Source organism: Centroberyx gerrardi, chromosome 14 (assembly GCF_048128805.1).
Source record: "Centroberyx gerrardi isolate f3 chromosome 14, fCenGer3.hap1.cur.20231027, whole genome shotgun sequence".
Lineage (NCBI taxonomy): Eukaryota > Metazoa > Chordata > Actinopteri > Beryciformes > Berycidae > Centroberyx > Centroberyx gerrardi.
Genome location: NC_136010.1, coordinates 4,796,342 through 4,820,036, shown reverse-complemented (window position 1 = coordinate 4,820,036; position 23,695 = coordinate 4,796,342). Strand labels below are relative to the sequence as shown.

The 23,695-nt window shown below is 38.5% G+C and overlaps 2 protein-coding genes and 1 pseudogene across 3 annotated transcripts in view; 1 reads left to right on the top strand and 2 right to left on the bottom strand.

Annotated features, from left to right (window-relative positions):
• LOC139916118 (B-type lectin plumieribetin-like) overlaps window positions 1-21,998 on the top strand; it is a 209,926-nt gene extending 187,928 nt beyond the window's left edge. The window contains exons 2-4 of one of the 2 annotated variants that reach the window (XM_078288441.1): window positions 3,388-3,405; window positions 20,885-20,978; window positions 21,726-21,998. In XM_078288441.1, coding sequence (XP_078144567.1) covers window positions 20,889-20,978; window positions 21,726-21,992 — 357 coding nt within the window. In that variant the 5' untranslated portion in view covers window positions 3,388-3,405; window positions 20,885-20,888 and the 3' untranslated portion in view covers window positions 21,993-21,998. Of the gene's footprint in view, window positions 1-3,387; window positions 3,406-19,825; window positions 19,900-20,884; window positions 20,979-21,725 lie in introns of those variants that run through there. The other variant, XM_071904910.2, reaches the window with a different exon arrangement.
• On the bottom strand, window positions 5,511-7,736 carry LOC139915373 (B-type lectin plumieribetin-like). The gene is made up of 3 exons (XM_071903982.2): window positions 7,670-7,736; window positions 6,787-6,880; window positions 5,511-5,845 (listed from the first exon to the last, which is right to left on the bottom strand). The coding sequence occupies exons 2-3, from the start codon at window positions 6,874-6,876 to the stop codon at window positions 5,576-5,578; spliced, it is 360 nt and encodes a 119-aa protein (XP_071760083.2). The 5' UTR covers window positions 6,877-6,880; window positions 7,670-7,736; the 3' UTR covers window positions 5,511-5,575.
• LOC139916127 (B-type lectin plumieribetin pseudogene) lies at window positions 14,651-16,811 on the bottom strand (annotated as a pseudogene).
• Window positions 21,999-23,695: the final 1,697 nt, after the last annotated feature.

The following is a 23,695-nucleotide window of genomic DNA, read 5'->3' as shown; positions in this document are numbered from 1 at the left end:
ACGATGGCTTCCTCCACTGTATTGAAACATACAGTCAGACTGACCACTAGGGGGCGAGACTGCCTTCACAAATCTTTTGGATCTTTACATTCAGTGCTTTGACTTTTCCAAGCCTTAATGAAGAAATAGATTACAGAGCTTTTAAGTGATCCAGTTACATTTTAATCACTGCAATATCTCTCCCATTTCATTCAATTGTTTTATTATTGTTGTTGGTGTATGTTTATTTATTTGTATATGTATTTATTATTTAGTTATTTATTGTTTATTAGTTGATTATTATCACAGAAAATTGGAAGTTTAATAGCAATGTGTGTCTGTTGAACAAGGTACATTATACTAAATTGTTGGCAGAATAATACACATAAATGAGCGTGTACTTTAAGATAAGAGCTCTTTATTTCACTCACAGAGCACAACACATCATTCTTGCCTCTTTGTGATTCATGGCACACACCAATGAATCGGCACACATCATGACTTCAGGCTGAACTGCTGATTATGCTTTACGACCATAAGACTTTTGAGAGGTCCAAGTGGTGAATAAGGTGCTTGTTAATAGACAGTGAAGCTACTGGAGGTTCACAAAGTTGTAATGAAGCAAAAAATAAAAACAAAACAAAGATCTACACTAGGTTGAGACATAGAAAACAAGTAAAGCAGAACTCTTCTTGAAGAAAATAAACTGAGGTAAAAAACAAAATGTGTGGACTAACCTGCTCTGTGTGTGTGTGTGTGTGTGTGTGTGTGTGTGTGTGTGTGTGTGTGTATGTGTGCGTGTGTGTGTGTGTGTGTGTGTGTGTGTGTGTGTGTGTGTGTGTGTGTGTGTGTGTGTGTGTGTGTGTGTGTGTATGTGTGTGTCTCTCCAGGAGGAGAAACAAACCTGCCAAACTTGAACTGCCCCAACCTTTGCTGTCTTTTGCTCCCAAACTTCCTTTACCCTTCCTTTAATAAACCACACTAATCACTAATCACTAAAGAACTGCCCTTTTTGCTGTGAATGCTGTGAAGTGCCCCTTTTTTTTTTTAGCTATATACCTTTATTTAACCAGGGTAGGTCCAGGTCCTAATGGCCGCTTCCATTTGTGGCTATTTGAGTGTGGAAAAAAGTTGAAGCCAGGTGAACTTCAGTTTGTAGCTCTGCTCGTCCGACACGCTGCTACATTTTACGCTCTGGCGTTTGTAGTTTTGTGTTGCCGGCTTCTATTGAAAATGAATGACTTCCTGTTGCTTTGTAGCCCGTAATCTGAACGTACCATAAACACTTAGTCCGGTGGTGAGAGGTGCTCTTCCAGCAGCTGTCTCCTATCCTTAAGTCTATCCTACTGCCATTCCATCTGCATCTCCATTGGTCTCTATAAAGATACAAATGGAAACACTTCAGTTAATGACAGCAACTCCCTCAATGTGACAAATGTAACAAACACTAGAGAATTAGTAATTTAAATGCAATAAAATGAATTTATTTAAGGTAGAAAAAGCAAAGAATCAACAAAGATTGCTTGATATAATAAAACTTCAATCAGTTACACAGTATACATTTTGAAGGGAGAAAGAGAGGATTTCTAACTCAAGCTAGCCCCCTAAACTTTTTTGGCACCAACCGAACTGAACAGTGATGACACCACGGTTTGGGTGCTGGCCAGGGCTTCCCTTCTACTGGACCTGCGGATGAGGAAGGTCCCGGTAGCAACCAACGGACATCAGGACAACTTCCTGGGCTTCAAGAGGAAGGAGTCTGGAAAGCTGGAGACAAGCGCTGCAGGCTTTGGGGTCTGGTCTGACTGGCCTGACCTCAATGACCTGTGCAACCGAGCCAAGGTGGAACTTAAATGGACAAAGACAGACTTCCAAACTGACCCTGTGGTCTGTGATGCGCTGGTCACGGACCCCTGTGTGGCTGTGAAGGTCTCCATCAGCCACATGGGAACACTACAAACTTTACAGCAGGGAACATCAAGGAGACTTTTCCTCAGTGTGAAGCAGGCCCAGACAAGGCAACATTGGACTGAACTCAAGTTACAGGGAAAACTCGCTGCACTTGATTTTGCTGATCATTCTGTCACACTCCATGTACCAAAATGCCGCTGTAGGTGAGGACATTCTCAGGTTCATAGTTAAAGCCAGACTTCAGGTGTTACCAACAAAGTATAACCTTGCTCTTTGGTACCCTGAAAACCACCACCCACACTGTATTCGACATCCCGATTAAGACCCACACCTAGAGTCACTAGCACATGTTGTTAATGGATGTAGCACATACAAAGGCTTATACACTGCTCGTCATGACCATATTGTAGATCTAGTAGCAGCTGCAATCCATAGGATAATGCCATCTGATGTTAAACTGTTCAAACATGCCCGTGTAATGTCTAGCTGGTTCAATCACAATGTCGATGTGTTCTCTGCAGTAGCGTAGCCAGAAAAAGACTGTGGGTGTGCATCAGAAAAACTGAGTGTGCCACATCTAATTTTCTCTACAACATAGAGTAGGCTAGACTGATGTGCACCTCCACAAAAATATAACCATCCATTACTCTCCATATAGGCTTGCCTACAACATAGCCATAACACAGTATAAAAAGTGCTTTAGTCATTGTACAGTCCATTCTTTGACAGCTGTGATCAAGTGTGATATTGCTTTTATACAACAGTTCTATAGACAAAGCTATTATCAAGTAATGGTAATTTGAGACAACAGATAATGATTTTTGTCTTTTATTCGTCTGTGCCAACAAAAACATTTCCCTCAGGATTCCACTACAACAAATAAACTGTTTCTATTAGAACATGTAGTGAAAAATGGCTGTACTGTCATTTCATAAATCAATCATTAAGTATATCCCATTGATTGATTTAAAAGAACCTGTCCTTGTAAGTAAACACTTCCAATGAATGTCAACAAAGAATTTGTCAGTACTTGCAAGGAATTTTAACCAAGAACTTGTATGCACTTCCAAAGAATTTCACCAAGGAACGCACGCACGCACGCACGCACGCACGCACACAAACTCCTACCACCCTCACCCCCTCTGGTGGTGATAAAAGCAGGACTTGCCCAACTTGTGCATCACTGCTCTGCTCCATCGCTCCAGAAGAACTTCAGCAGTGTTGTGCATGAACGCGCTAAAAGAGCGCGTTCACTGAACGTGAACGTGAGCGTTCTTAAAGTGAGACTTTCTTAAAGGGACTGTGTCTCCTTAACCCTGAGAAGCACACAATATAACTGCGTGTGTTAAACATACCCAAACCACAGATTATGGTGAATAATGTCTAGCAGACTATTTTAATCTGTGTGAACTGAACTTTGAGCTAGCTCTTGTGAAATGTGAACTTGCACAACACTGAACTACAGCCTGTTCAACATCTCTGTTTCTCTGTCAGCAGCAGCACCTGCTCCAACTGGTGAGTTATTTTTTTTGTTATTTGTATACTTTATTATCCCCATGGGGAAATTTGTCATACCAACATACCTGATAAAACACCTGTAGTTGTAAACTGAGCAAAATAATTCATTCGTTTAAAAATCATATTCACCTGCCTGACACTAAATGAGAAAATAAAGAAGGTGTTCCCTCAGTGCTATGGAGCCCGGGAGTGGCCGTTGGGAGAAGAAGAAGATGTCGGAGAAAAAAGAGGTAAAGTGAGGAACAGCCACATCACAAATAGCCTATATTACATTTTGGTTAGGCACGATTTACTTGTGTTAAGGGCATTGTAGATGTGGCTGATGTCCAGGAACACATTGTAAAATCTGGATGATTCATGCTTGAAGTCATCGATTCCAGTTTTCAGGCAGAATACATGCTCATTCATACTTTGTCTGTCAATATATGCTTTCTGTTTGGGGGAGAGAATACCTGTGTCCACCAACCATGGGAGGATGCAGGCAAGCAGACATTTCATGAAAACCTTATAAACAGAGGGCAGGAGGGAAATATCAGCAATCACATATTGTGCATTTCACAATATGAAATGCACAAAGGTGTTCAAAGACCTCAAGATACACCGTATAAAGAAAGTATAGAGATTTTATCACAAACCTATCCCTGTGTTTGTGTGTGTGTCTATCTTTTGATATGTATACATTTTAAAAAATTGATGACTGAACACTATAATAATTAATCCTAGCCACAACACAAAATAATCCATGGAAGTCACTTTGATTTTGGTTCCACCTGGTGCCTGATTTGGTATCAGCATTGATTCAAGTGCAGGTTAGGTTAGGGTTAGTTGTAATAATTAATGTTTAATATACACCTGACATTTACCTTGCAGTTGTTTGGGTGGGAGCTGCTTTGGCCTAAATTGTGCTTAGTTTCTTTATTTCACATTTTATTTACAACATAGCATCTGTCCTGACAGGTTTAATCTGAATGCAGATACAATTGCTTATGTAAACAAGAATCTGATTTTGCCAAACTACTTCCGCAGCTAGATAAGGGGGAAAAAAACTGTTCAGTACTTATTGAGTGTGTTGTCTTACAGTACCTTGAGTGGGTACATTTTGGGAATGGAACCTTTAACACAGGCACAACTCCTAACCCTGATATGTTGGTGCCAAACTGTACACAATGACCTCTATACATATTTATAGTACCTTATCAGCACGGCAGCACGGTGGCTCAGTGGTTGGTTCTGTCGCCTCACAGCAAGAAAGTCGTGGGTTCGAATCGCCGCCCCGGTCCTTTCTGTGTGGAGTTTGCATGGGTTTCCTCTGGGTGCTCCGGTTTCCTCCCACAGTCCAAAGACATGCAGGTCAGGTGGATTAAAGACTCTAAATTGTCCATAGGCATGAGTGTGTTTGTGTAGTATGGTATATGATGTATGTAGTATGTATATGAAGTAACCTACATGACATAGTATAGGATGTATGTGATGTGTATATGTAGTATGTATACATACTGTATATAGTGTAGTATGTATATGACATGTACTGTATATGATGCTATGTGAAGCCCTTTAAGACATGCTTGTGATAAAGGGATATATAAATAAACTAGACTAGATGACTGTTATATATCATCAATCTGTGATATTAGTGCAGTTAGTGTTATTTTATGATGATGAAGTGTTGTAATTTACCTTCCAACGATGGCGCCCTACACTGTATTGAAACATACAGTAAGACTGGCCACTAGAGGGCGAGACTGCCTTCAAAAATCTTTTGGATCTTTACATTCAGTGCTTTGACTTTTCCAAGCCTTAATGAAGCTTTTCAGTGATCCAGTTACATTTTAATCACTGCAGCATTTCCTCCCTTTCATTCAATTGTTTTATTATTGTTGTTGGTGTATGTTTATTTATTTGTATATGTATTTATTATTTAGTTATTTATTGTTTATTAGTTGATTATTATCACAGAAAATTGGAAGTTTAATAGCAATGTGTGTCTGTTGAACAAGGTACATTATACTAAATTGTTGACAGAATAATACACATAAATGAGCGTGTACTTTAAGATAGGAGCTCTTTATTTCACTCACAGAGCACAACACATCATTCTTGCCTCTTTGTGATTCATGGCACACACCAATGAATCGGCACACATCATGACTTCAGACTGAACCTCTGATTAGTGTTTATTACCACAAGAATTTGCAGAGGTCCAAATTGTCTGACCATTGTTGTCAAGAACCAGGTGACCTTGGTTAGTCAGGGTCAGGCGCATCCTCTCACTCTGAGTGGTGCCGGCGGTGGCAGTCTCCCAGAATGTATTATCTCCTCTGGTGTACATAACCAGGTTGTTATCCTTCTGCAGAAGGATTCGGAACGGCTGGGAAGAGGCAGTATCCGCCTTCCAGGTGCAAGACCCACCCTTGTAGATGGCGAAGTTGCCGTCTTCCTGAATAAGGTGAATAAGGTGTTTGTTAATAGAGGCCACAAGTGGAAGTCGTCATTTTTTGTCATTTTGTGTGCCAGAGATTAGCATCACCACCGTTCTACACCGTGTGTAGTTCTAAATCCCTATGGAAAATATGAATGGGGTTTTCGAAAATGTTGAACGGATACCCACAAGATATACATTTTTTCCAGGGATTAAAATACATCTACTTCTTAAAATACATTCACCTCTGTGACTTTTGATCTTTTAGCTCCTTTTAATATTGATTTTTGCAAACAAAATGCTAATCATGCGGGAAAATGACTACAATACCTCTTTACCTCTTCAAAGTGTTGTACCTTCAAATTATTTTAAATTTAAAAGATTTTAAAAGCATTGCATCTAATAGTTGTTATTGATCTGTGTGGTTAGCTAATCATGTCAAACTGCCAGATACCTTGGTCATGACTGAAATAGCATTTCACTAGCAGTGATTTAAAAGTAATTTAAGAATTAAAATGAACAAAGGTAATGTTTATGTATTTTATTTCATGGGACAAAATGTAGCATAGCTAGTAAGCCTCTATGTAGCACATCATTTATTTTTAAATTTATTTATTAACTTATTCTTGCAAAGCCCATTCATATTTTCCATATTTTGGACTACACACAAAATGGTGGAAAAGCCTAGAAAATTATGTCAGACTTTGCCTCGTTATAGACAATTAAACTACTGTAGGTTCACAAAATTCTAACGATTCAGTAACATTATAAATAAAAGTGAATAGTCTCATGAGGTGGATTTGTTTCCAATTAGGTTACTGTCACACAGTGAACAGTCTAGTCTTTAGCCCTTGTCCCTGTTGTTGAGTTGGTTTTTGGCATTGTTAGCTAGCTAAATAAGCAGCAGGCTAATTATCTCTGGTTTGGTCCAAGAGAACGAATGTTTCTCTTTTCCTCACCTGGAAGATGGCTTTGTATTTCTCATCGTCACTGAGGAGGTAATCCCCCTTACGAAGTTCCTGGTTGGTGCTGATGGAGCTCTTACTCATGATTCTGGGGACAAAATGGAGACAAAATGTTCACTGAGGACTGAGGTGTCTCTTCACAGTGCTGACTTCTTTTTGTTGTTGTTTTCAATGGAAAGGATGGACTGTTGCTTGTTCCTGACAGGGCTGAAAGCTTAGTATGTTTTAAGTCTCAGAACACCAAGAGGTGTAAGTTAAAATAATTTAAACTTTTAGTTAAACAGAGCTTGGCTACACCAGGTTAAGAGCCATGACCAGCGCTTCCTCCAAAAATGTATTAGTTTTGTTTAACTAAGTATAAAAAAGTGCCCAGTAACACAGGAACTATATCAGCAAAAACATACTCTTTCCACTGAAAATAAAGAAAAACTTGGGTTTCAAGGTTCAGGATTCTGAGCAGTGCCGAGTGTTATGTTATTTTTTTTTACAGCCATTGTTTTTCTTCAAACTAGAATGAATATAGAGATTTTTTGGTTTTCATTTTTGCAGTTTGATGAGTTCCTTGTATTGACTTTTGCCACTGACTTCCAAATTAAAATTAGACAACAAAACCTGCACTGTACGGAGCTCGGGAGTAGTGGCCATCGGGAGAAAAATATTTTTTGTCGTGGCCACGATTTACTGTACCATGCGCACGATATGCAATTCGAGCTCTGGTTTTCTTTTTTCTTGCACACGAGATACAATTCGTTCTTCGAGATTTTTAAACGAATGAATTATTTTGCTCAGTTTACAACTACAGGTGTTTTATCAGGTATGTTGGTATGACAAATTTCCCCGTGGGGATAATAAAGTATACAAATAACAAAAAACTCACCAGTTGGAGCAGGTGCTGCTGCTGACAGAGAAACAGAGGTGTTGAACGGGCTGAAGTTCTTCTGGAGCGATGGAGCAGAGCAGTGATGCACAAGTTGGGCAAGTCCTGCTTTTATCACCACCAGAGAGGGTGAGGGTGGTAGGAGTTTGTGTGTGTACGTGTGCGTGCGCGCGTTCCTTGGTGAAATTCTTTGGAAGTGCATACAAGTTCTTGGTTAAAATTCCTTGCAAGTACTGACAAATTCTTTGTTCATTGGAAGTGTTTACTTATAAGGACAGGTTCTTTTAAATCAGGGGTCACCAACCTTTTTGAGACAGAGTTACCTGAAGGGTAGAGAGTAATATGGAGGGCTACTTGTTTGATATAATCTTCCCGAATAATATAAATTTGCTCGGTTTACCTTTAAATAATGAATATTATGCATTTAATAGGCTACATATATTAGGAGACTGTCTATCTATGTTCACTAATTACTGTTAATGATTCCTCACAATCATTATTAATAATGTTTTACCAAGTGATCATAGGAAAACACAGATATATATATTTAAACATGCAAGTTTAATGATTTCTCTGTTAATCTCAACAATTAATCTGTTTTAGATTGAAATAATTCAGACATGGCATAGTTTTTTCTCATATTCTCACACATACTAACACAAACATTTCACTCTCACTGCTCTCATCAACCGTGTTTTTCAGTGAATAAGCTCTGATAACCCACTGTACACTACCAAATGGCAGACAGACAGAGTTAGTTGTAAAGGTCTTTTAGTGGGAAGCTTGGCATTGCATACTGTTCACAAGTGCACTGTAATCAGGGGTATAACTTGACACTGCAACTCAAAGCCCATATCGCCTGCTGGTGAATGATGCAGTGGTAATGTAGAAATTTGGGGAGATCTGGGTCGCCTTTGCATTGCGCGACGAAGCCTGTGTGACGGCCCCGGTCATCACGGGGGTACCGTCTGTTGTCACAGACACCAGCTTTTCCAATGGTACCTTTTTCTCCACGAAATACCCGTTCACCGCGTTGTAGATATCAACCCCCCCTTGTTGTTGTCTTCAGGGGCAGTAGTGCCAGGAGTTCCTCTTTCGTGGAAAAATCATGGAACACCCTTCGTACAAACACCATCAGCTGCGCCGTACTGCTGGTGTCCACTGACTCGTCGCACTGGATGCTAAACCACCACTACTGACATAATTTTCTAGACATTTTGTGTGTAGTCCAAAATATGGAAAATATGGGCTTTGCAAGAATAAGTTAATAAATAAATTTAAAAATAAATTATGTGCTACATAGAGGCTTACTAGCTATGCTACATTTTGTTCCATGAAATAAAATACATAAACATTACCTTTGTTAATTTTAATTCTTAAATTACTTTTAAATCACTGCTAGTGAAATGCTATTTCAGTCATGAACAAGGTATCTGGCAGTTTGACATGATTAGCTAACCACACTGATCAATAACAACTATTAGATGCAATGCTTTTAAAATCTTAATAATTTGAAGGTACAACACACTGAAGAGGTAAAGAGGTATTGTAGTCATTTTCCCGCATGATTAGCATTTTGTTTGCAAAAATCAATATTAAAAGGAGCTAAAAGATCAAAAGTAACAGAGGTGAATGTATTTTAAGAAGTAGATGTATTTTAATCCCTGGAAAAATTGTATATCTTGTGGGTATCCATTCAACATTTTCGAAAACCCCATTCATATTTTCCATAGGGATTTAGAACTACACACGGTGTAGAACGGTGGTGATGCTAATCTCTGGCACACAAAATGACAAAAAATGACGACTTCCACTTGTGGCCTCTATTAACAAACACCTTATTCACCTTACTCAGGAAGACGGCAACTTCGTCATCTACAAGTGTGGTGTGTGTCCCACCTGGGCGACGGATACTGCCTCTTGCGAGCCGTTCCGAATCCTTCTGCAGCAGGATAACAACCACTCTGGGACACTGTCACCTACAGCAACTGTCAGAGTGAGAGGATGCGCCTGACCCTGACTAACCAAGGTCACCTGGTTCTTGACAACAATGGTCAGACAATTTGGACCTCTGCAAATTCTTGTGGTAATAAACACTAATCAGAGGTTCAGTCTGAAGTCATGATGTGTGCCGATTCATTGGTGTGTGCCATGAATCACAAAGAGGCAAGAATAATGTGTTGTGCTCTGTGAGTGAAATAAAGAGCTCCTATCTTAAAGTACACGCTCATTCATGTCTATTACTGTGTCAGTTTAGTATAATGACACACACATTGCTTTTGAACTCCCAATTTCTGTGATAATAACCAACTAATAAATGCAACAAATGAGTCATAAACATGGTCAATCATAACAAATAGCTATAAATAAGGAAAAAATAATAATACAATTTTCTTTCCATAAGGGAGGTATAATATTGCCTTTGTCTTGCAGAAACAATTAGTCTCCTGTGCTGCCACTGATACTATTTGCTGCAACTAACAGTTGACATGGGAGCAATGGAAAAATCAACCAGTTTCCTTCAGTTCCTGACTCCTTCCACCTGTATCGAAAAAGGTTTCATTACTCAAAGCTTTTCAGCACTGTGCACATTAGTGACACCTGGTGGGCTAAAGGATGAAGAGCAGCTATTAATCTACTGTGTCTAATCTAGTGAACTGGTTCCTTCCAGTGTTTTGAAAACATGTTATTTGTTGTCAAAACAATGAACGTAACGCTAATCATGACGTTTGGGTGCATTACTTAAACTAATAGTAACAATAATTAATAAGTGAAAAAATAAATAGCATCATCTTATAATTATAAAATAGGCTACATCTAGTATTTATAGTGAACCTGCTGACTGAAACGCACGGCTTATTCACATTTAGCCTTGTCCTTCATGACCCATTATCTCATGGGTAAGGCTCATGTAGGCTTCATATATGAACTCAAAATCAAGAAATAAGTGCTTGGTATTGCTTGTGGAAGTGATAGTGCTTGATGAATTGGGCAGTGAAAGTGCTTGTGGACTGGTATGGCATTTAATTAGTCTCACAACCCACGCACATAAAAACCAGGCGCGCACACGTGATACGAGCGCACAGAACAGTATCCGCGAGCGGAAAACCATCCTTGCGAGGGAGCATTTCTGCTCCACGTGCACAAATGCGGTCCTGCGAGCGCTCGCTCGACCCTCTCTACGCGCTCGCGACTGCTCAACACTCGCTCGCTCGTCAAGTTGACTTTTGAGACTGTGGAGGCGGGGATAGCATCTCACTCCTTTGCCTAAACCTAACCAATCAGAGGCAGAGTAGGGGCGGGTCTTCCAGAAAATGGGGTAGGAAAAAAAATTATGCGTCTCTGACCCCTTTTTTGGCGGCAGAATCATCAAGAAGAAGATGTCGGAGAAAAAAGAGGTAAAGTGAGGAACAGCCACATCACAAATAGCCTATATTACATTTTGGTTAGGCACGATTTACTTGTGTTAAGGGCATTGTAGATGTGGCTGATGTCCAGGAACACGTTGTAAAATCTGGATGATTCATGCTTGAAGTCATCGATTCCAGTTTTCAGGCAGAATACATGCTCATTCATACCTTGTCTGTCAATATATGCTTTCTGTTTGGGGGAGAGAATACCTGTGTCCACCAACCATGGGAGGATGCGGGCAAGCAGACATTTCATGAAAACCTTATAAACAGAGGGCAGGAGGGAAATATCTCTCCATGTAGACGGGTCATCGGGAACATTGTCCGTTTTTGGTATTCTGTGGATGAGGGCACCTTTCCATGAGTCAGGCACCTTCCCATACAACAGACAGGCATTAAATGTGTCAGCCATTTATTTCAGATTTTTCTTCATCAGCCCGAAATAAAGATAAATCTTTCTATTTTGATTTTTGCCTAAATTGCCTAAATGACCTAAATTCAGACTTTGATGATTTTTTAAAAATGTTTCCCTATTTTTTCTAGTCATTCTTTTTGGGCTCTATTGAAGTGTTATGGTCTCAAATTCATGGTTACATTTTCAGAGTTTTTCATTTCAATATTAGCTCTTTAAGCCATGTTATTTCACTAAATTAATTGTTAAAAAAAAAAATCAAATTGATCAAATTTTCCTTTTCTTTTCAGGATTGCTAGTTGTTATTGTGCTGTAAACCTAGGAAACAAAACCAATTTTTTCATCAAAGTTGAAAAATTGTTTGCCTCATTAAGCCGTTTTCACATTAAGCCGTTTAAAATATCCCTCTGTAAAGCTATTCATTAATTAAAAAGTATAAATAAATATTGTAGATATGTCATGAGTCAAACAAATAAAGAGATATAAGCAAATAAGATGTTAATCCTGAATCAGACAAAACATGGTAGCTACACAAGTATAATTAATATTTTGTCCTCATGAATGTCCTTATGAAAGCAACTAGATTGAAATGTGCAGCTGCAAATAGTTTGATAAATTAACAATGTGATATGTTCAAGATAGTTTGATCAATCTTTATCAAACAAAAGACAAATGATGTCTAATGATGCTAATTGATTGGTTGATTGGTTGGTTGGTTTGGTTGATTTATTGATTGAATAATGGCATTTCATTTAAAAGGAAAGCAACACTTCAAGGTGTTCAACACATGTATCGACTTCATTGAAGTAAAAAGGCATTTTGTTAAATAACTATTGTTTTACACATTATTATGGTAGAATGAGGGACAATTAATTTGCAATAAAATGTTAAACATTTTATAAATATGCATTGAAATCACTGTCAAACAACTGTGTGACTGACAGACCATCTAGTCTTGTTATGGTTTGTATGTCAAAACTTTGCACAAAATCCACAGGATTTAGGTGCCTGAGTTGGACCAGTATGTTTTTCTGCAAGTTAAACATGTCGTCTCTCTGACAGAATGTGAAAAAGATGGAAAATGGATGGATATTTGAAAAAATAGACAACACTTTCTCCTAAAGGCACCGATTTGGAAGAATGACTCCAGAATACAAAAATTATCTTTTTTGTGAGTCGCTACAGTACACAAGCAAAAACCATAAAACACGCCATGAAATCCAAAAGCATACAAAGTCCTCAAAGTCCTTTTTTCTTACCAAAGGGCCCCAACATGCAGGACAAATCAGTCCACAGTTAAATACCCACTGAAAAACATGAGGTCTGGCTGAAGAGACCACTGGGTAACTACAGATGCAGGAACTGCAATCACATATTGTGCATTTCACAATATGAAATGCACAAAGGTGTTCAAAGACCTCAAGACACACCGTATAAAGAAAATATGAAGATTTTATCAAGCACAACACCACTTTTGGAGTTCATCACCTCACTTGTCCTTGTAGAAGTCATGCAATCAGAGACAACAATACACGCTATCCTATAGCTAGCACCCACATACACAAATACATACAGATAGACACACACTAACACACACACACACACACACGGTTATTGTGTCTAGAGACTATCCCTGTGTTTGTGTGTGTGTCTATCTTTTGATATGTATACATTTTAAAAAATTGATGACTGAACACTATAATAATTAATCCTAGCCACAACACAAAATAATCCATGGAAGTCGTTTTGATTTTGGTTCCACCTGGTGCCTGATTTGGTATCAGCATTGATTCAAGTGCAGGTTAGGTTAGGGTTAGTTGTAATAATTAATGTTTAATATACACCTGACATTTACCTTGCAGTTGTTTGGGTGGGAGCTGCTTTGGCCTAAATTGTGCTTAGTTTCTTTATTTCACATTTTATTTACAACATAGCATCTGTCCTGACAGGTTTAATCTGAATGCAGATACAATTGCTTATGTAAACAAGAATCTGATTTTGCCAAACTACTTCTGCAGCTAGATAAGGGGAAAAAAAACTGTTCAGTACTTATTGAGTGTGTTGTCTTACAGTACCTTGAGTGGGTACATTTTGGGAATGGAACCTTTAACACAGGCACAACTCCTAACCCTGATATGTTGGTGCCAAACTGTACACAATGACCTCTATACATATTTATAGTACCTTATCAGCACGGCAGCACGGTGGCTCAGTGGTGGGTTCTGTCGCCTCACAGCAAGAAAGTCGTGGGTTCGAATCGCCGCCCCGGTCCTTTCTGTGTGGAGTTTGCATGGGTTTCCTCTGGGTGCTCCGGTTTCCTCCCACAGGCCAAAGACATGCAGGTCAGGTGGATTAAAGACTCTAAATTGTCCATAGCCATGAGTGTGTTTGTGTAGTATGGTATATGATGTATGTAGTATGTATATGAAGTAACCTACATGACATAGTATAGGATGTATGTGATGTGTATATGTAGTATGTATACATACTGTATATAGTGTAGTATGTATATGACATGTACTGTATATGATGCTATGTGAAGCCCTTTAAGACATGCTTGTGATAAAGGGATATATAAATAAACTAGACTAGATGACTGTTATATATCATCAATCTGTGATATTAGTGCAGTTAGTGTTATTTTATGATGATGAAGTGTTGTAATTTACCTTCCAACGATGGCGCCCTACACTGTATTGAAACATACAGTAAGACTGGCCACTAGAGGGCGAGACTGCCTTCAAAAATCTTTTGGATCTTTACATTCAGTGCTTTGACTTTTCCAAGCCTTACTGAAGCTTTTCAGTGATCCAATTACATTTTAATCACTGCAGCATTTCCTCCCTTTCATTCAATTGTTTTATTATTGTTGTTGGTGTATGTTTATTTATTTGTATATGTATTTATTATTTAGTTATTTATTGTTTATTAGTTGATTATTATCACAGAAAATTGGAAGTTTAATAGCAATGTGTGTCTGTTGAACAAGGTACATTATACTAAATTGTTGACAGAATAATACACATAAATGAGCGTGTACTTTAAGATAGGAGCTCTTTATTTCACTCACAGAGCACAACACATCATTCTTGCCTCTTTGTGATTCATGGCACACACCAATGAATCGGCACACATCATGACTTCAGACTGAACCTCTGATTAGTGTTTATTACCACTAGAATTTGCAGAGGTCCAAATTGTCTGACCATTGTTGTCAAGAACCAGGTGACCTTGGTTAGTCAGGGTCAGGCGCATCCTCTCACTCTGAGTGGTGCCGGCGGTGGCAGTCTCCCAGAATGTATTATTTCCTCTGGTGTACATAACCAGGTTGTTATCCTTCTGCAGAAGGATTCGGAACGGCTGGGAAGAGGCAGTATCCGCCTCCCAGGTGCGAGACCCACCCTTGTAGATGGCGAAGTTGCCGTCTTCCTGAGTAAGGTGAATAAGGTGTTTGTTAATAGAGGCCACAAGTGGAAGTCGTCATTTTTTGTCATATTGTGTGGCAGAGATTAGCATCACCACCGTTCTACACCGTGTGTAGTTCTAAATCCCTATGGAAAATATGAATGGGGTTTTCGAAAATGTTGAACGGATACCCACAAGATATACATTTTTTCCAGGGATTAAAATACATCTACTTCTTAAAATACATTCACCTCTGTGACTTTTGATCTTTTAGCTCCTTTTAATATTGATTTTTGCAAACAAAATGCTAATCATGCGGGAAAATGACTACAATACCTCTTTACCTCTTCAAAGTGTTGTACCTTCAAATTATTTTAAATTTAAAAGATTTTAAAAGCATTGCATCTAATAGTTGTTATTGATCTGTGTGGTTAGCTAATCATGTCAAACTGCCAGATACCTTGGTCATGACTGAAATAGCATTTCACTAGCAGTGATTTAAAAGTAATTTAAGAATTAAAATGAACAAAGGTAATGTTTATGTATTTTATTTCATGGGACAAAATGTAGCATAGCTAGTAAGCCTCTATGTAGCACATCATTTATTTTTAAATTTATTTATTAACTTATTCTTGCAAAGCCCATTCATATTTTCCATATTTTGGACTACACACAAAATGGTGGAAAAGCCTAGAAAATTATGTCAGACTTTGCCTCGTTATAGACAATTAAACTACTGCAGGTTCACAAAATTCTAACGATTCAGTAACATTATAAATAAAAGTGAATAGTCTCATGAGGTGGATTTGTTTCCAATTAGGTTACTGTCACACAGTGAACAGTCTAGTCTTTAGCCCTTGTCCCTGTTGTTGAGTTGGTTTTTGGCATTGTTAGCTAGCTAAATAAGCAGCAGGCTAATTATCTCTGGTTTGGTCCAAGAGAACGAATGTTTCTCTTTTCCTCACCTGGAAGATGGCTTTGTAGTTCCCATCGTCACTGAGGAGGTAATCCCCCTTACGAAGTTCCTGGTTGGTGCTGATGGAGCTCTTACTCATGATTCTGGGGACAAAATGGAGACAAAATGTTCACTGAGGACTGAGGTGTCTCTTCACAGTGCTGACTTCTTTTTGTTGTTGTTTTCAATGGAAAGGATGGACTGTTGCTTGTTCCTGACAGGGCTGAAAGCATAGTATGTTTTAAGTCTCAGAACACCAAGAGGTGTAAGTTAAAATAATTTAAACTTTTTGTTAAACAGAGCTGGGCTACACCAGGTTAAGAGCCATGACCAGCGCTTCCTCCAAAAATGTATTAGTTTTGTTTAACTAAGTATAAAAAAGTGCCCAGTAACACAGGAACTATATCAGCAAAAACATACTCTTTCCACTGAAAATAAAGAAAAACTTGGGTTTCAAGGTTCAGGATTCTGAGCAGTGCCGAGTGTTATGTTATTTTTTTTTACAGCCATTGTTTTTCTTCAAACTAGAATGAATATAGAGATTTTTTGGTTTTCATTTTTGCAGTTTGATGAGTTCCTTGTATTGACTTTTGCCACTGACTTCCAAATTAAAATTAGACAACAAAACCTGCACTGTACGGAGCTCGGGAGTAGTGGCCATCGGGAGAAAAATATTTTTTGTCGTGGCCACGATTTACTGTACCATGCGCACGATATGCAATTCGAGCTCTGGTTTTCTTTTTTCTTGCACACGAGATACAATTCGTTCTTCGAGATTTTTAAACGAATGAATTATTTTGCTCAGTTTACAACTACAGGTGTTTTATCAGGTATGTTGGTATGACAAATTTCCCCGTGGGGATAATAAAGTATACAAATAACAAAAAACTCACCAGTTGGAGCAGGTGCTGCTGCTGACAGAGAAACAGAGGTGTTGAACGGGCTGAAGTTCTTCTGGAGCGATGGAGCAGAGCAGTGATGCACAAGTTGGGCAAGTCCTGCTTTTATCACCACCAGAGAGGGTGAGGGTGGTAGGAGTTTGTGTGTGTACGTGTGTGTGTGTGCGTTCCTTGGTGAAATTCTTTGGAAGTGCATACAAGTTCTTTGTTGACATGCATTTGAAGTGTGTACTTAAGGACGTGTTCTTTTAAATCAATCAATTGGATATACTTAATGATTGATTTATGAAATGACAGTATAGGCATTTTTCACTACATCTATCACTCCACTTTACAGCTGTTCTAATAGAAACAGTTTATGTGTTGTAGTGGAATCCTGAGGGAAATGTTTTTGTTGGCGCAGACGAATAAAAGACAAAAATCATGATCTGTTGTCTCAAATTACCATTACTTGATAATAGCTTTGTCTATAGAACTGAGGACTGAGGTGTCTGGATTAGATTAGAAGTCACACACAAAATGTGCTGTGTTCTATGAACGACGGAGCGGTGGCAACCGCTGGTACAAAGCCGAATCTGACACCCCCCCTCATTCACAGTAATGGGTAAGCCCATCAGAGTCTACTCCCGTAACGAAACCTACTGCTACCTCGGGTACAAATGTAATGTTGCTGGTGAGTGGGGGGAATGGGTCCAGAACCTTGCCCACGAATACACCAACAGGCTTGACCTGATTGACCTCTCACCCCTACCTCCGGTCATGAAACTAGAGGCTGTAAGAGAAGTGGCCTAAACCAAAATACAGCACCTGTTTACAAATGTGCATATTCCACAAAACAGCCTTAGGGAACTGAACAAGAAGACTGTACAGGTGGTGAGAAAGTGGTTGAGACACAAAACACACACTCCACTCCAAGAACAATTTGAAGCAGGGAAATTGGGAGGTAGTGAAGCAGCATTTCTAAGTTTGCTGCTACCCTATGATTTGAGTCAGTGGAGGGCAGATTGATTTACCCTAAAATAAAAAAAATCCTTCATCCAGATTTTAACATAATCGACTTTGGAGGCGGGCTGTAGGATTGTGAATACATTTTGTAGATATGTCATATGAGTCAAACAAATAACGAGATGTAAGCAAATAAAATATGAATCCTGAATTAGACAAAACATGGAAGCCACACAAGTATAATTCATATTTTGCCCTCATGAATGCAGCTTGAAATGAGAAATGAGTCAAGACAATATATTATTTGTCTTGGCTTTACTTACTTATTTTACCTGGAAAAGCAAATGAGTATTATGCTTATCTGACTCACCTAGAAAAGCAAATGAGTAATATGCTTATCTAATTCACCTGTGAAAACAAATTGAGAAATATGCTTATCTAATTCACCTGTGAAAACAAATTTATTAGTTGGTTATTATCACAGAAATTGGAAGTTTAATAGCAATGTGTGTGTGAGAGTTGAACAAGGTACATTATACTAAACTGTTGACAGAATAATACACATAAATGAGCGTGTACTTTAAGATAGGAGCTCTTTATTTCATTCACAGAACACAACACATTATTCCTCTTTGTGATTCATGGCACACAACAATGAATTGGCACACATCATGACTTCAGACTGAACCTCTGATTACTTTTTGCACATCCCAGAGGTCCAAATTGTTTGCCCGTTCCTGTCAAGAACCAGCAAACCTTGGTTAGTCATGGTCAGGCGCAACCTCTGGGAGTGATCATTAGAGAAGGTGCCAGTGGCCCAGAGTGGCTTATCTTCTCTGGTGTACATAACCAGGTTGGTATCCTGCTGCAGAAGGATTCGGAACGGCCCGGGAGAGACAGTATCTGACGCCCAGGTGGGAGACCACTTGTAGATGACAAAGTTGCCGTCGTCCTGTGGTCGGTGAACAAGGAGTTTGTTAATAGACAGTGAAGCTACTGCAGGTTCACAAAGTTGAAACAAAGCAAATCTAACAATCTACACTTGGTTGGCTACACTTGGAGAATTTTACAAAGCAAACTTTTCTTTAAGATGATGAAGATGAAAAAAATCATTGCTGCCATTTTCTTTTTTTTTTATGTTTATGTGTTCTCTTTGGCAACTGCATTTTTACTTTGACCATACCTTGCATAGTCTTGAACCCACAGACATTCCTGACAATGGATATACATTCTTGTCTCGGCGGTGACATAAATGATCGATTGAAAAGAGCATTCCCTTGTACTGGAACACTGTATCGCTTCTGTTTTTCACAAGTTACATCATAAATTTCCCCCTTCAAGGGTTTCCTTCCTATACTCCACCCTCCACTCATCCACACATGCATTACACTAATGATTCTCCAAATCCTCACACCCATTTTTGACTTTATTTTCAGTTCAATAAATTAAATTGAACTTTGAGTTTGTGTGTGGACTCATTTGTCATTTGTCACAAGCCTGAGCCAAGTTTGTAACATCATCAAAAGCCAGAGGGAGGAAACTGGGCTGAAAGAGAAAAGCCCTAAATTTCCCCCTTTGAGTGCATCATTCCTATTCTTTATAGCAGTGGTTCTCAAACTGTCTGATGGGACACCTCTGGGGGTCACGAGGTGGTTGTAGGGTGTTGTATGATTTATGAAATTTGAAAAAATATGTTTCTAATATGCCAATTGAGTGACGGCACTTTAACCAGAATAATAAATGTTCCCAATAGTCCAGGCAAAAAGTTCCTTGCTATATATATCAATATATATATATATATATATATATATATATATATATGTATATATATAATTTCCTCTGTCTTATTGTCATACTGGCTGTTGGGACCACTGACTTATAATAAAGGGTCAGGACACCCCAGCCAGTTTGGACATCTAAAAAAAGGCCTTCTGACTTTGTTCTAAAGTCAGAAATCTTGGCCTTTGAACAAGGAAGAAGTCTTAAAAATAATATAATCACATTACAGATTAGATTTCCCAAAGTCAACATTAATGTTTGGCCAGCTCCCCTCCTGCACACGCTGGCACCACCCTCACCTCTCTGGTGGCAATAAAAGCAGGACTTGTCCAAGTTGTGCATCACTGCTCTGCTCCATCACTCCAGAACAACTTCAGCTCATTCAGCATCTGTTTCTCCGTCAGCAGAAGTACCTGCTCCAACTGGTGAGTTTCATACCAGTTGGAGCAGGTATGAAACTCACCAGTTGGAGCAGGTACTGGTGAGTTTCATACCAGATGATAAAATTATTGGTATTGGTAAACTGAGTAAATTAATGAATTAATCAGTGAATTTATGTATACATCCGTTCTATCAAACTGGAGAGGTTTTTCAACAGTTGGAACTGGAAAGTTATCAAGACTTCATTTTTAGGTTATTGTTGCAGATAAATCCCCCGCAAAATATTTCTAGTTTTGCATTTATTACTAACAAACCTGAGGGGGGCTTTCATACAGTTGAATGGGACTTCAGGATGTATAGGGTGGATTTTGCTTGAGAAAACTGAAGCAGAATGTGGAATATGTGGTTCACTTATGGACAGTATGTATATCATTTTATTCCACCTCCTGCAGTGTCGAAGAATTAATAAATATTCAACTGCTTGACACGACACGTGAAAATGAAGGTGTTCTCTCAGTGCCCTTTTTGTTTTTGTTGTCTAATTTTAATTTGGAGGTCAGTGGCAAAATTCCACAGAAGGAATTCATCAAACTGCAAAAATATCAAGCAAAAATTTAAGTATTGTTATCATTCATTTATAACACTGGAAACTGCTCAGAATCATGAATCTTCAAACCCTAGTTTGTCATTATTTTCAATGGAAACAATATGTTATTGCTCATACAGCCATTGTGTTACTGGGCACCCGTTTTTACCCAATCAAACAAAGGAGGCACTGGTCGTGGCTCTTGTTGTTGCTACACAGTTTTGGATAACTCATTTGAAGCGCAGCTCTGTTTTGCTAAAAGCTTAAATATTTTTAAGTTATGCCTCTTGATGTTCTGAGCCTTAAAACATACTAAGCTTTCAGCACTTTAACGTACAAGCAACAGTCCATCCTTTCCATTGAAAACAACAACAAAAAGAAGTCAGCACTGTGAAGAGACACCTCAGTCCTCAGTGAACATTTTGTCTCCATTTTGTCCCCAGAATCATGAGTAAGAGCTTCATCAGCGCCGACCAGGAACTTCGTAAGGGGGATTACCTCCTCAGTAACGATGAGAACTACAAAGCCATCTTCCAGGTGAGGAAAAGAAACAATCTGTTTCCTGGACCAAACAGAGACTCGATCTAATTTGTATCTGCTTTAAGGCTTTAAGCATGTATACAGTCACAGGGGATGTCATGATAAAGTCAAAGACTGAATTTCTTTGTAGCCCTTGTGATATGAAGGTGTCAGGGCAGGTTAGACAAAACATATTCAACATTTACAATAACAATTACATGAAAATCAAATGCAATCAGAATTTAGAATTTACAAAACGGCACCAGTCAAGTATTGTCACAAGGGCAAACTATCAAGGAGCCAAGTTTTACAAATTATAACATTTTGACTTATATGATTTTATCATGTATACATGTATACATATGTATATACATATATATACATACATATATATACAGTATATATATACGTATATATATATATATATATATATATATATATACACATACAAATAAATATATATATACTGTATATATATGTATACACTAGGCTATATAGATATAGTTCAAATTTGGAGATTTACTAATCAGAAGCAAAGGAGAAATTCTAAATTTGCCGATATGAAGCAGCTCAGAGTAGCTGTAGAATGTGGCGGCAATTATTTTTCACCTCAATTCATTATTGTCAAGAAAAGTTGAATTTGCTTGTTTTCTATGTAAAATTCTCAACTAAGTGGAGTTCATTGTTATTTTTGCCTCATTACAACTTTGTGAACCTGCAGTAGCTTCACTGTCTATTAACAAACTCCTTGTTCACCAACCACAGGACGACGGCAACTTTGTCATCTACAAGTGGTCTCCCACCTGGGCGTCAGATACTGTCTCTCCTGAGCCGTTCCGAATCCTTCTGCAGCAGGATAACAACCTGGTTATGTACACCAGAGGAGATAAGCCACTCTGGAGCACTGGCACCTACACCAACAGTAAGAATAACAGGATGCGTCTGACCCTGACTGACCAAGGTCACCTGGTTCTTGACAACAATGGTCAGACAATTTGGACCTCTGCAAAGTCTCATGGTATTAAACTCTAGTCAGAGGTTCAGTCTGAAGTCACGATGTGTGCCGATTCACTGGCATGTGCCATGAATTACATGATGTGTTGTGCTCTGTGACTGAAATAAAGAGCTCCTATCTTCAAGTACATGCTCATTTAGTATAATGTACTTTATTCAATATAGACACATACTGTATATTAATATTAAACTTCTCAAAACACTCTCAAAACAGTAAAAGCAGCTGTCTATAGCCTTGATAATTTTGCAAAACCATCTACATTTTCATTGTTTACATGTAAAATACAAATCACACTGACATATTTAAAAAAAAAAAAAAGAAAGTAGTTTAAAATCTAAATTAAAACACAAAATGCTTGTTCTAAGTTATTCCATATTTTCTTTCTTATGTTTCCATAATTTGTATTACCTGAGAGAGTATTTTGTTCATTATAAGGACTTTTTTGGATTGAAACTAAGACATTTTGCAATGTCCCTAAGTATGTTCATTCGACTTCTGCTAGAAATAAAACTAATAAAATCAACTACATTTGTGTCCCTAACTACCTAGGTTTTTTCTTTTCTCTTACTTGTTGCAACTATGAGAATACCTCCCTGAGGAAAAATGTTTTACTCCCTCCCTGAGGAAGAGAAAAAAAATTCACAGAAACTCACCACTTGCTCTTTAAAATAGATGGACGACCCACTGAACGCCACCCGTGCCTGACTTTGGGCGGGATCCAGACCTCCTTTGCTGGAGCGGAACTATCCCTGAGTCTCCTAGAGACTCCTGCCGGCAGTTGACCCTCAGTCTAGCCCCAGGCGTCGCTCAGTGCTGTGTCCATCCCATCCTCGTCGCCAAACTGTAAATGCAAAAATTTACTTCACCCGTTGTGGGTCAAAATGACTAAGCAAGGTTCAAAAGTCTTCTGTGGATTCTTTATTCAGACATGCATGGTTCAGTTCAGTGTTCCAAACAAGCAACAAAGAAGTGACCAAGAACGGAGTTCAGGATCCACTTATATAGGTTAAAGTAAACAAAACTATAAATCTTGGCCCATAGCCAAACCTACTTGGCTCAAAACCAACCCACTAGTTCAGACTTTTAACTGCATGTCCACCTATAGAATCACTCAAAACCACACATAACCATATATAGTGATCATGCATGCATTCAAGCACTGATTACATCATTATAGTAAGCAGGACAAAAGACACTCCACTTTCCAGGACAAAGGAAAGCAAGAACAGAGTGTACTATCCATATAAAAAAGCACAATATTAATTTTATTTCTTACACTAAATCTACTGTCAACCCTGTTACTCTTAATAAAACTCTGACAAGTCATATGATTTGATATTTCAGGAAGTGACATTGTTTTCATGGAGGGAACAAAACAGTGAGAAGGAAAGTAAGTTTCCAACTCTATTTTGTCTGTTTTTGAAGGTTTTGAAATGTTTAACAAATGGTAACAATCATAACATGTCAAACCTGTTAGCCCGTATTTCAAAGACTATACAATGAATTTTATTAATTTTAAGTTATTTAATAAATGCATGTAAACTCTCATACATACTCTCATACACACTGCATACAGTACATACCATATGTTCCCATGTTCTTCATCACATGGGGGAGTTATCGCTGACATGAGCTTGAAATGTCGACCCTGTTGCCGTCAATGCTGCTACCTTGTGCAAAGTTACAGTAACAGGGTTGACATTATGTTAAAAAACAGTCT

What these genes read in the sequence shown, in the direction of transcription:
- LOC139915373 (XM_071903982.2), bottom strand. Translation starts at nt 6,876, where the DNA reads ATGAGTAAGAGCTCCATCAGCACCAACCAGGAACTTCGTAAGGGGGAT. An exon ending in AATACAAAGCCATCTTCCAG is followed by an intron (nt 5,846 to 6,786) that starts GTGAGGAAAAGA and finishes CACCTTATTCAG; the next exon opens with GAAGACGGCAACTTCGCCAT.